The sequence below is a fragment of the Diadema setosum genome, chromosome 5 (assembly GCF_964275005.1).
Source record: "Diadema setosum chromosome 5, eeDiaSeto1, whole genome shotgun sequence".
In the NCBI taxonomy this organism is placed as follows: Eukaryota; Metazoa; Echinodermata; class Echinoidea; order Diadematoida; family Diadematidae; genus Diadema; species Diadema setosum.
Window position 1 is genome coordinate 18,824,852 of NC_092689.1, and position 13,304 is coordinate 18,838,155.

The 13,304-nt window shown below is 38.6% G+C and overlaps 1 protein-coding gene across 1 annotated transcript in view; it reads right to left on the reverse strand.

Moving 5' to 3' along the window:
- Positions 1-4,146, reverse strand: part of LOC140228767 (uncharacterized) — a 13,557-nt gene extending 9,411 nt beyond the window's left edge. The window contains exons 1-2 of the mRNA XM_072309043.1: positions 3,848-4,146; positions 2,050-2,165 (exon numbers count right to left, since the gene is read on the reverse strand). Coding sequence (XP_072165144.1) covers positions 2,050-2,165; positions 3,848-4,006 — 275 coding nt within the window. The 5' untranslated portion in view covers positions 4,007-4,146. The remainder of the gene's footprint in view (positions 1-2,049; positions 2,166-3,847) is intronic.
- Between the last annotated feature and the right edge of the window lie 9,158 nt (positions 4,147-13,304).

The following is a 13,304-nucleotide window of genomic DNA, read 5'->3' on the forward strand; positions in this document are numbered from 1 at the left end:
CATGCATACTTGTGGTAGATTTTTTAATGATTTTGTAAATCTGAATAATTCTGGAAAATGGAATGGAAATACTGTTTTACTCGAGGAATGTGAAATATCACTGCAGTAGTTATTATATAAATATAGTTTCTGCGCTCATTAAATAAATGATTGATTGATTGATTGATTGATGATTATAGTACATAATCCCAATATTGCTTTAACCCTAAAAAGACTGGGCTATTTTGGTAGCTCGAAAGACTGGGGGGGGGGGGGGGGCCTAAAGGGCCCCCCCCCTTAAGATCTCGGCCGTGGATCGCGCGATCGCCGCGGAAATCTGCATAATGGTAGTGTCGATGTAATCTACAAGATCGTATATTTGAATTTTCCAAATAGTCTTCTTTTATTTTATTTTGATTAATTATGCTAATTTATGCGAGAAATCAGACTCTTTGATCTAAATCAGTAAATAAAGCTCCAAAATTGCTCATTTTTGGTCTAATTATTCTTTGTGGCATTCTTAGCAAATGTACTTAAAAAAAATTCGGTATCAAAATTAATTTCTTATTTATTTTATTGTTTTATGAATTTCTTATGTATTTCTTTGTTTTTTCGACCTTTTGTTTTCTGTTGTTTTTTAACAAAATTTCTGGCAGACACTTTTGAAGCATAATACTCATAAAACAAATTACTTTTAGCCATTGAGAGTAAAAATAAGCATATTTATATGAACCATGTGAAAACACTCATTTGCATTGACTTTATACACAAAATCACATTTTTGAGCCATTTTCGGCCTCACGTGCATGTACAGAAAGTTATGTAACTTCAGAACCGTACCCCCGGGCGTCACAAATTTGGTGTCAAAATGTGCGGGAAACTCGAAAGAAAAAAGTCATAGAGCATCGCGGCGAGAGCATTGCGTGTTGCAGAGTAATCGCGCGAAATGTCGAGGGGGGGGGCCTTTTAGGCCCCCCCCCCCCAGTCTTTTTAGGGTTAATTATAAATTATTGATTATGATCATGTTCTTCACTACGAAATTATAGATTATATGCACGAGCGAGCGTAGCGAGAGCTCAGGAATACACATATTGATAATGAAAGAGAAAGTTATCTTTCTGATAACCCAGGACGTACGTGTAGCTTCAATCATTTATTGCAGGCTATAACTGCTGGCATTGCTGACAATTTATTGCGAATACCTTATAACAATATCACCCTTTAAAGTCATTCCATATATCCAAAATCATCATTTACTTCACTTATTTGTGTGTGCGAGCGAGCGAAAGCGAGTCAGCGCCTGAAGAAACAGGCTCTTTTCAGTTGTCTTGAATACATAAGTTATCATTTTTACCCAATAAATATCTTCCCGAAAAAACATAAATTCCAGGTGAAAAAACTTAAATCTTTGAAGCTTTGAAACTGCAATCTTTCTAGTCGGCGCAATGTTTGTTACATATTAACATTTTTCCTTACGTTGATTATGGAATGACGATGTGAAACGACAAATTACTGGCAGCAACATCAGGAGAATTGCATATCAATTAAAATTTAATGCGAGCGAGCGAGCTTGAAAATTGTGACATTTTACAATCCCAAAACTGCCGTTTTCTTTTTAAACCAGCGGATGGGGGGGGGGGGGGGGGGGGAAAATGCCCCTGCCCCTCCCCCCCCCCCCCCCCCCGTAGTTACGCCATTGAATGATGGCTCTCATGAAGACTGTTCATTAACAATTCCGAACTTACTTTCAAACGGTGAGAAGGATTTGGCATTGCCAGAAGAAATGGAATATCAGAATACTGCGTTCGGGGAAGTATGTCTATACGAACACACACACACACACACACACACACACACACACACACACATACACACACACACAAATACTCTATTAAGTGTATGTAGAGAGAATTAATCGAAATGTAACTGCAGCATAAACGGATTGTTTGAATCGTCATGAAATTATTTCGCAAACAAAGATGGAAAATGAGTGCATGATAATTATGCGACAATGGGGAACCGATGGTATGAGGTTTCTGTGAATGAGAAAGACGAAAAATGTCTTCTCACCTCTCCTTGCCCATGTAATCGTAGCCTCCTTCATACACGTTGATGGAGGTATATCTAACTTTGGTCTCCTCGGGCAGTTCAAAAAATCGCCTCGAAGACGAATACATGGCATCGACCTGGAAAGAAAGCATTTGTCTTGAAATTTGTTTACTTTAACGAGTAATTCCATCAGAGTTTATTGACTTTGAATTAAAGATTTAACCCTAAAGGGGCCGGGCTTTTTTGGCTATGCTCAGACCGGGGGGGGGGGGGGGGCGGATTCCGCCCCCCCCCCCCGAGATCTCGGCCATCGGTGGTGCGATCGCGATGAAATTTTGCATGCGTGAGACCCGCGTCATAATCTACAAGATTGTGTTATAAGATTTTTTGAAACAATCAATTTCTAATTTTAATTAATTAATTATGCAAATTAAGCTCAAGGTGATATTTTAGCTTAATTAAAAGCATTGAGAGTCTAATTTTTGATCTGTAAATCTGTTTTAGCATATTCAACAATTGTACATCGCAAAAACTTCCAAAACTCATTTCAATTCTTATGTATTTTATTGTTTTCAGAATTTCTTATGTATTTCTTTGTTTTTCAACTTTTGTTTTTTCTTTGTTTTTTCATTGGAAACTGTCACTGACCACTATTCTACCATAATTAGCACAAAATTAATCAATGAAAGTGATTAATTGTAAAAATAATCAGGTTTTTATGCCTTTCATGACAGAGCACTGTTTTCCATAGAAAATGTACACAAAATCACAAAATTGTGCCCGTTTTGGAGCGACATTCCGTTACAAAAATGGGCGTGGCTTCGCAAAAGTATGCGCGGACGTTGCAAATTTGGTCTCAAAAGTTGCGCGAGACTTGAACGAAGAAAGTCAAGAAGCCTCGCGATGAGGCCTTCTCGCGTTACAGAATTATAGCGCGAAACGTCGAGGGGGGGGGGGCGGATTCCGCCCCCCCCCCCCCCCCCCCGGCCCTTTTAGGGTTAAATCAAACGATATCAAACAAAAAGAATTGAACCTTCACCTAAATTGGACTCGTGTAGAAAAAAAAAAAAGTGAATTTATTAGTGATTGCTCTTATGCTTTCCTTGAGTTCTGATTGTGGTTACGACCATTTGCGCAAATGTATCTATAACTATTGGCCAATGAAACTCTTTTAATCGCGGCATCGCTTCTTCTTTTTTTCACAATTTATACACACGCACACACACACATACATGTTAATTCATGTACAGTTGTATGTTATAGATACATTTACATTCTGCTGTGCTGTTTTCTCTGTTTGTTTTATTTCAGAGATACCTCGGAACTGTTTCAGCTACTTCAAGAGATGACATCCGAAAAAAAGTAGTTTCTGTTCATAATACATGCGATGAAGAAAAAAATGACCTTAAACAAGACACACACACACACACACACACACACACACACACACACACACACACAAGAAGGAAACACAGGACCAGAAGACGCTAGGGCTTGACATGAGCGATGGCCCTGTGGCCTGGGGCCACTAAAACTTGGTGTCGGGCCACCAAATTTCCCAAAAGGCTATCTTGGTGGCCCGATTGGGCACTTCAGATTCAAAATGGATCGTTAGGTTTTAGTTTATATCGGGCCATTACAGTTCTTTTTTTTTTCGAGCCACCGAAACAGCATATTTAAAGAAAGATTTTAGTGGCTCGAGCAGGGGCCACCACAAATTACACAAACACACACACACACACACACACACACACAAAAGCGAATGTCGAGCCCTGATCCTGTAAGATGGGTCGTAATAGAAAGATCTGTATTCTCCCACCTTTGCTTCTGGGATTCCATGGTTGATCAGATACAAGAAGCCGACAGTCGTCAGAGCCTCGTGCACCTCATCGACGACTTTCTGGATTCCATCGCTGTCCGGTTCGTTGCGATCAATGGAATAAGCCGAAAAATCGATCACGGGTATGCTCCCGACCATGATGTAAAAACAGAAAGAGATATAGGCAGGTAGAGATACAGAGCAAGGGTCAGCGAGGAAAAGAGCAAGATGAAATGGCGTGATACTGCTGACGTTTGTCGGCGAAGTCTGGCTGACAGTGATTGCTGCGTGCTAGAATGTATCTCTGTAGAGATAGAATTGGGATGACATGAAAGATCTTGGTTATTTCAAGGGGCATTGATTTTGTGTATCTCACCCCTGTAAAAACCATTGGACACTACCGGTCCCAGGGATGGTATTTTTTTCGATGAGATTACCAAAAGGCTACTTTGGCTTTGAGGGATTATACAACACTTTGCTTGTTAGGTCGTTGGTACGGTGGTCGAGCGGAAGACTTACATGACAGACACTGATAAGAAACACGCTTCAGTGTAAAGGTCATCGACAACCGTCTCCGAATGAATGCCTGGGGAAACAATTACCTGCACACGAAATGCAATGATCGTTTTCATTGTTGGGAGGGTTGACTTATCTATTAAAATCAATGCTTCCATAATCATTCGTACAGAAATTATGGTATCCCGTTCGAAATATTGTTGCTGATGAATTGTCATATATGATAAATGTCTTTCATGACAATTCATCAGCAACGATATTTGGAACGGGAAGTGAAAAGGATAGAGTCGAAATCAACAGCACTTCAATATGCAACCCAAAGCAACGGCGTAAATCAGTGCTGAGGAGTGGGGGGGATGATCGGCTATGGCGCGCCAGAGGGGAATCAAATATTTATGTTCGACACCAACTAAAAAACCATTTCATCAATTTAAATTTCATTCCACAAAAATATGTTCGATAAAATATATATTTCATAAAATATATATTCAAACAAAATATATATTTGACAAGAAAATATGAAGGTTTGACCGAAATATATTCGACAAAATATATATTTGACAAAAATATATATGTTTCACCAAAAATATATTTCACAAAAATATATTTGATCAAAAATATATTTGACACAAACTATGTTTGACCCAAAATATATTTGACAAAAAATATATTTGACCAAAAATCATATTTGACCAAAATATATTCGACAAAAAATATATATATATTTCACCAAAAATATATTAGACCCAAGATATATTTGACATGGCGTTCTATACTTACGACAAGAAATCATTCGATGAACAAAAAACCATTCGATGAACAAAAAATCATTCCATGAAAATAAAAAGTCATTCGATGACAATACAGCGCAGCGCAAGCTTACGCTGCACGTGTCGTTGCGTGTACACTGTGGTATACACATCAATTTGCAAATTGCTTGCGCATGCACATCCGCGCGCGCTTGCTAGCCCGTATACCGTGCGGTGAGAGCTAGACGCTCGCGTGGTACGCGCGCTATTATACAAAGCATATTTAGCGATTTCGATGTCTGTCTCTTCTGAAAGTGGGAGTAGGAACGATCTCGATGGCGTTATGCAAGAGATTCAGCTCCGCCATTGCCAGTGAGATGACGAGCGCGAGATCGATCGGGATCAGGTCGCCCGGTCGTGGACATACTTGGAGACTAAGTTAGCACGAGCAGAGCAACATCAGCGGTAACCGCAGCAGCGACCCCAACACGTTACTGGTACAGCGCCCGGCCGCCCCGGTCGGGGGTTACATCAGCGGCAGCGTTTACGAATAGCCCGACCAGACGGAGGTACGCTGTGCGAATATCCTACGTACAGCGACTGGGCTGTGTATAGTTACGGCAGCGCCTGCCATGACGATCCGGTCTCCAACCCAAACATCAAGCAGGCCAAGGGCAAGACCACAGCCTGAGGCTGTTAATAGGCTCAGGCTCAACCACCGGCACCGCACCGGCACTACGGATACGGGCTCAGCCTCAGCAACCCCAGGTTGGTAAACTGTCGTAGACCGATGAGCAGGGATGAGATCTGTATCTGTATGGTTTAGTCAGCAAAATGTCCAGGAAGACATATCCACGCTAACTTGTAGAGGAGCACTACGTGTGGACAGAGCGCGACCATTGAAATTTGTCTGAGATCTGTCTCTTCTCGTTGCCGTCGGCCGGTCATGGGCTTCTTAGAGACAGATTCCGGCGGTAGTAAAATGGTAATGCAGTATTGGCAGTAGGCCTAAGCCAATATCGTATCTAAGAGGCAAGAAGATATACCTCAAATTTCACTCTACCAAATTCCACCAAAATTTCAGGGATTCCTTAGTATCTCATTTCCAGTCACTCACATAAATTTGAATTAAATGAGACATGGGGAAGCATTGAATTCAACGTTGACTTAGTTGTGGTTGTTTCTGCTCGCGCTCACAGCTTACGCTGTCTAATGTTAACGTTTACACATTACGGTGTCTTTTAAATAAGGGGGACCATCATAGACATAAAAAACAAGGTTATATGCCTTCTAACCTGGAGTAATGTGTAACTCATCATGAAATATAGATTGCTAGTTGTTCTCCCCCCCCCCCCCATGAGACTAACAATTAGAGTTACTGTCACACAGGTCAGTATCATTACGACAGCGCGTTGCTGACTGCAGTTATTCACGCGATCACGATTACTCTCCACAGGCATTCATTGTCGGCAGGTAGTTCGCCGTACAGGAGGAAAAGAATATGAAGTTTCCGTGACAACCTGAGGACATACGTTGATGCAGCAGGAAGAGATGATGGATGTGTGAGGTAAGACATCGTGTCCTCATTGCTAGATTCCCACTGGTGTGATATTTTGAATGGAAAGTGCTTCAGTAATATTATACTAATCACAGAGTGAGGAAAATTGACTTTATTTCTTTTTTTTTTCTTCTATGAATGTGATGTTTCTTATGGAAAGTTATGAGATTGAATAAGCTGAATGAACAATTCTCAGAGGATATAGATATAAACAGCCATCCCTATCTTTCAACAGAGCAGAATTCTGGATGCCTAATCCAGTCAAGTACTAACTTAGTCAAGTACTTGTACTGTTTGAAAATTGTTGTTCAAATTTTACCTCTTTATTGTTATTTATTTGTGTGTGTGTGCGTGTGTGTGTGTGTGTGTGTGTGTTGAAACTAAAGTTTCAAAGATGAAGTTTAGGAAGTCAAGACTTTATGCCCCATTGTGAATGTTTTTTACTTTTGTGATAAACTTGGAATATAGTGATTTGGTGTGTTTTTTCAAAGCTAGTAATATTAGGAATAATAAAGTAGTGATGGTAGTGATCATAATAAAATTTTCATGATGAATTATCACTGTTGTTATTACTTGAATAATGAAAATGATGTTTCTAGTCATGACTATCATAATCATCATCATCATCATTTATCATTGCTTTCCCCCTTGCAGAATTACAATATATATGCCTCTAAATATATTGTAGGCAAACTGTAATAGCAGTACCTAGAGAAACCTGAAACAAGTACTGGTACATCAATATGGTACTAATTGGAAACATTTCAGTTCATCTTTTCAACATCAAGTTTATTATATGTTGATAAAATTATGTTCCAAAAGGTATACAGTATTTACCCAGTAATGTCATGCATTGTATTTCTGTTGTTTCCACTCATACACAATGGCAGCTACAGTGTGAGAATGTTTGAGGCCATGAGGGGACCTGTAACTATGCCGTCTACGAGATCTGGGAAACAGAAGAGGACTGGAAGACGTGGAGTCACTCTGTGTTGATCTCTATTGATCCAGTGATGGTTTTGCCAAGGTTTGACACTGTAGCTCCTTATTATAAAGCATAGATTATTAAGTTCAGAAGAAAATCAAGCAAACAATTCCATACTTCTTCAAATTCATGAAATTCTTCCGTCGAGATGTTTTCATTGCGACTGATTGACAAATTGCCCCACATCGACGTAAATAAGCACTGAATTGATCAGTGTTTTAGTAGTAGCCATGATATTTACGTTGATGTGGGGCAATTTGTCAATCAGTCGCAATGAAAACATCTCGACGGAAGAATTTCATGAATTTGAATAACAAAGCAGTACCCGCTGCATGCTATAAGGATTAGAACCAACACTTGCTGTCGGGCGAAAGCTCGGTGGTCTAGTGGAGATGACGCCTGTCCGGTGATCAGGAGGTCGTAGGTTCGAATCCTGCTCGAGTATGTACGCCCATGATTTTTTATCATGGCTACTACTAAAACACTGATCAATTCAGTGCTTATTTACGTCGATGTGGGGCAATTTGTCAATCAGTCGCAATTCCATACATCATTTGTCAGAATAAATTGTGCAGTATTAAAAGAAAAAAAAAGTGTCTTGTTCAGAATGTGTTCACTGTTATTGTAGTTTGTGTTTATTTGTTTGTTTGGTGGGTCATAGGATTTCTGTACCAGATGTAATTGCTTATGATTTGTGGTATTTTGTAGTACATGTATCATGTTCTTTGTTGATAAGCTTGTCTTGTATTCTTTCAGGAACTTTGCTGGTGCCAAGTCAAAGTCTTTCTGTCGAGAGAATGTGGATCTTTTGGACAAACCAGAGCAGCTGTCTTCAATGGCTATACCAGGTGAGAGTCATGTTACCCCAGTGATAGCTGGAGTCCAATTCCAGAGTGGTTAACCCTGACTTTAACTAGTGGGGAAATTCTGTTTAATCAACATATTGCTTACAGGAGCCATGCTTGTGCTGCGATAACTATTTTATCAGAGGATCCTGATCAGTGTATATCAAAATTTTACGACCCTCATAAAGGTAGTTACATCAATCAGCTAATCTTTGAGGAGTTGTAGATTCAGAGAGAAATGAAGACAGGATACTGTAAAGATTTTTGTTTCAAAAGGTAGATTCTAGAGTATCTATCTTGTGTTGCAATAATCAAAAGTGCACACCCAATTCTTAACAATCTCTATTCTCTACTTACACAAAATGTTGTTCTTACACCCCAATGGAAGTAGTTTTGTGCATACTGTAAAGCAAGAAATATTTGCAGTGTGAAATTTTCTTGAATCACAGCTGACAGCCTTTTTTTTTCTTTTTTTTTATGCCTCCGCCACGAAGTGGTGCCGGAGGCATTATGTTTTCGGGTTGTCCGTCCGTCCGTCCTTCCGTCCGTAATGAATTTTGTGGACAGCGTAACTAAAAAACGTTTTGAGGTATCCTAATGAAACTTGGCATGTATGTGTATTAGGGGGTGAAGTTGTGCCTATCAACTTTTGGGTGCACATGCTCAAGATCAAAGGTCAAAAGGTCAAGGTCAAATACGTAAAATTTCACTATTTCCAACATATCTATGCAATGCCTGAAGATATTTTCTTAAAACTTGGTGTATACATGTATTACCCAATTAAGATTCTCTGGTGGAAGTTTGGGGTCATGAGGTCAAAGGTCAAAAGGTCAAGTAACAATATTTTTTTGTCCGTAATTTGGAAATTGTTCATGGTATCTTCATGGAACATAGCATATATACATGTACTGACTGACAATGATTATCTAGAGAATTTAGGGTTCATGGGGTCAAAGGTCAGGGGCCAAAGAAAAGGGCAACACTTCAACATTTTACTATTTCCCTCATATTTATGCAATGCCAGCGGGATTATTTTTTTTTTTTTTACACTTGGTGTATGCATGTATAACCTGATAGAGATTCTCTGGAAACTTTTTCTTTTCTTTTTTTTTTTTGCCTTAAAGGTCAAAAGTTCAAAGATCAAGGGAAAGTGCTGAACTAACTTTTTCCTCCATATCTCAGAAGTGGCTCAAGGTATCATGAAACTTTCTACATATTTATGCATGTTCTGCCTGACAGTGATTATCCTATGAATTTTACCGTCAAAGGCCAGATGAAAATGGTAACAATGTACTTTTCAATACAGAAATTGCATTTTTTCTCCATACCTTGAAAAGTACTCAATGCATAAACTTATGAATGGGCAAAGTCAAGTTAAAGTCCTTATATCCCCAAATGCATGCTCTCCTATTCATCCAATCAAACTTAGGTCAAGGAAGGTGAATATTCAACACATTTGTGACAAACTTGTTATTTTAATATTTTGCCAATTGTGTGAAAATGTAATCACACATTGTCCACATGTACAGTAGACCTATTAGGAGAATCATGCATTATGGCGGAGGCATACCAGTCGCCTTAGCGACATTTCTAGTTCAGCATGCCACTTGAATTCAATGCATACAGTGCATACAGTGTAAACAAGAACTTTTGCATGTACATGTATTTTGATTTTGTGACTCTTTGATCTCACAAAATTTGCAAAATTGGAATACAGTGTACACACGAAAATGTTTGGCTTAAAATGGTTCACTATTTTTGCTTCAATTGAGTTCTGCATGCCAAAAACGAAAGATTGTATACTTCATTCCGTTCAAAATAATTGTATGGTGGAATAATTATTCAAATATAGGCATTAAAGACTCTAATCAGTGTTTTCACGGAAGAATTAAAATGGGTTGATGCTTATTCTCCAACAAACGTTATTCATTCATCCATTTCATTCATTCATCTCATTTATTTTCACTTTCATTATTGGTTGACAAAATCTGTATTAAAAACACAAACAAACAAACAAAAATGCACTGTGTCAAATATGATAATGGAGAAATCATGAGAAGCACAACGTAGTCTTATTGAAAATGACCCCTTAATAACAAATGATGTAAATATGTGTAATCATTTATAATCATTTGTAATTTGATTGAAACGAATATGAATACAAATTGTGATAAGATTATGTATTGATTTCTACTTTGCAAGAAATCAGTTGAAATTTGAATTATTGATGAAAACTTATCCCGTAATGACCAATTTGCATGGACACATTAATGGGTTAAATGCAAAAGTATGAAGTGAAGGATCTATGAAGATAGATTGCAACATATGAGTTTGTTTGTTTGTTTGTTTCTCTGTGTTGGTAGGAGCATAGCTGCCTTGGACCCTGATAGCCCTATCCATCATCATGAGGTTTCCCAACCCACTCAATGCCATGCAGAGCCTTTGGATCAATGTCATCATGGAAGGACCACCTGCTCAAGGGTGAGCCACAATGTGCACACATCAGCAGGTCTGAGAGTATTCTGAAGGGGGAGGGCAATTATGCCGGCAGTGCAGTCATTATTCTGATTCAGTCTAATCAGGCCACTCTGCATAAAGATTCACAATCAATCAATCAGTCAATCAATCAATCAATTAATCAATCAATCAATCAAATTTCTTCAAGCAAATATCTTTGAACCTCATTAAAGCTTTGGTTTCAAAATATTTCATTCTACCTTTTCATCGGCTAAAGCAGCATCTTAGTGAGTACCATTATAATTCTTCAGTCATGGGGGAAATAATTTTGTAAAAGTAAAAATCAATACCTCTCAAATCAGCAGTGTTTCGAAGTCTCATTTGTATGCCACTCTCCTTCTCTTTGTGACCCTTCTTATTGGAAAGTCTGGACGCCAACTATTTCTACTCTACACATTAATGTTGTTTCCAGAAATCCTTTCTGTCTATATGGCTACAGATTTTATTGTTAATTTGGAAGAAAGGACAAATATATGTTCATTCTTTAAAAAAAAGAAAGAAAGAGTGTGTATACATGTATTATCAAAGATGGATAATGAACAAATACTGACATGAAAAAAAAAATTGTGCATTCTGTAGTTCACATTACTGTATGATAATGTTTCATTCTCTCCCCACTCCTCTGTCCAGTCTCGGAGTGGAGCCATTGGACAAGGATGTAATAAGGAAGCCTCCTCGTTAGGTTCGTGACCCCATGATCACCAGACCTCTTCTTATTTATGTAGTCATGTCTGCCCTCATCATCGTCGTGTTGATCCTCTGGGTCTTCTGGAGAGAGGTTAGTGCTCCCTTTATTGTCCATGACTGTACACACATTTCTATTAATATTGGTCAAGTTCTTCCTTTACATAATTGTAATATTATGCCCTTGCTACATTGTGCCGAGTGATAACATTAGTGCATTTAGCAAGCTATCTTCTGTCAGATGCTTTGTCATACGGATTGTAATATTAGATAATGATGCATGTATTGATTTGATTAGATTTATCCATTGTCTTTATAGATACTTGGCTGTGTATATTAGTACATGCAGTAGCAGCATTCATCTTCACATACAGTATGCAATGAATTGTTTTGCTCCATGAAGCCTTTTCAGAGTATAAGGACAAGCATGATACTATCTTGAGCTGGGATTTATCAACTTGTGCCTGTCAAGCAGTCCAGATGGCACTGTAATAATGACTGCTCCTCTCGATTAGATGCAATCCTGCCTCAGCCTTCTCTGTGTCAGACAAAGTCATAAAAAGACGTGTAGCATACATGTATGAATACAAGACCATACATACTGTCTGATGCACCACTGGTGATGAAATTACTCAATTGTGTACAGACTTTGTCTGTACGTTTCAACATAAAGTAATGAGTGATAATTTTGATAAGTAATGTTGTCAAACATGCAGATCATGCCTTGGTTAGCTGTCCTTCAAGATGTAACTGATGTTGGTTATCTACTTCCCACCACTACAGGAAATATTCCAGATGGAAGCACTGTCAGTATAAGGTGAGTGTGGCATGAACTTCCCTCCCCTTCTCCCATCCCACTGGTGTATTCGCACACTTTTGCCATGTTATTGTTGAAACCAAGGGCCGTCATTTAAATATCACAGGCTAATTGTTAATTGTACACATTGTAAAATTATTGCCCATTGTACGCTAATGTGTACAAATGTGTCCTTTAAAAGCAAAAAAATTGAATGAGTTAACTATGTGTAAAACATCTGTCATTATGATTGTACTTCTTCACAACTAAACCTCAGCACTTCTGTAGGATTTCTTGTATTCTGCTCTGCTTCATGTTTTGAGAAAATTAGAGGTTTCTTATACTTTTTTTCACTTTATAAGATATTTGTAGGAAAATAATGCTATATATTTGGTTTCATAGGCTGCTGACTGGATGGTATAATTGACTAATTTAATGTCTAATGCACTACGTACAATGACTTCCATGTCTGTTTAATTAGAGGGGCAATCAGGCACAGTTTTACTCTTTTCCATAGAACTCCTTTTAATGACTTACTCTCGATTGACTGATTTTTGTTGCTCATTTCAGATATCTGTTTCTTGGTGATGCTGACTTCCTCTGTCTTACTTGTGCCGGAGATTAAAAGTAGGGTCATCGGCGGTTGAGTCGGCGTCACATCATCAAGCAACTGTGTGATTTTGAACTTGTTTGACCTGACGATGGTCTCTTGATACTTGGCAGGAATTTTATGTGGTTTTGCAGTATTTCTGACGCATTCAATCTGTCAAAATCATCATACATGTACTGGTGCATGGACATTTGTTT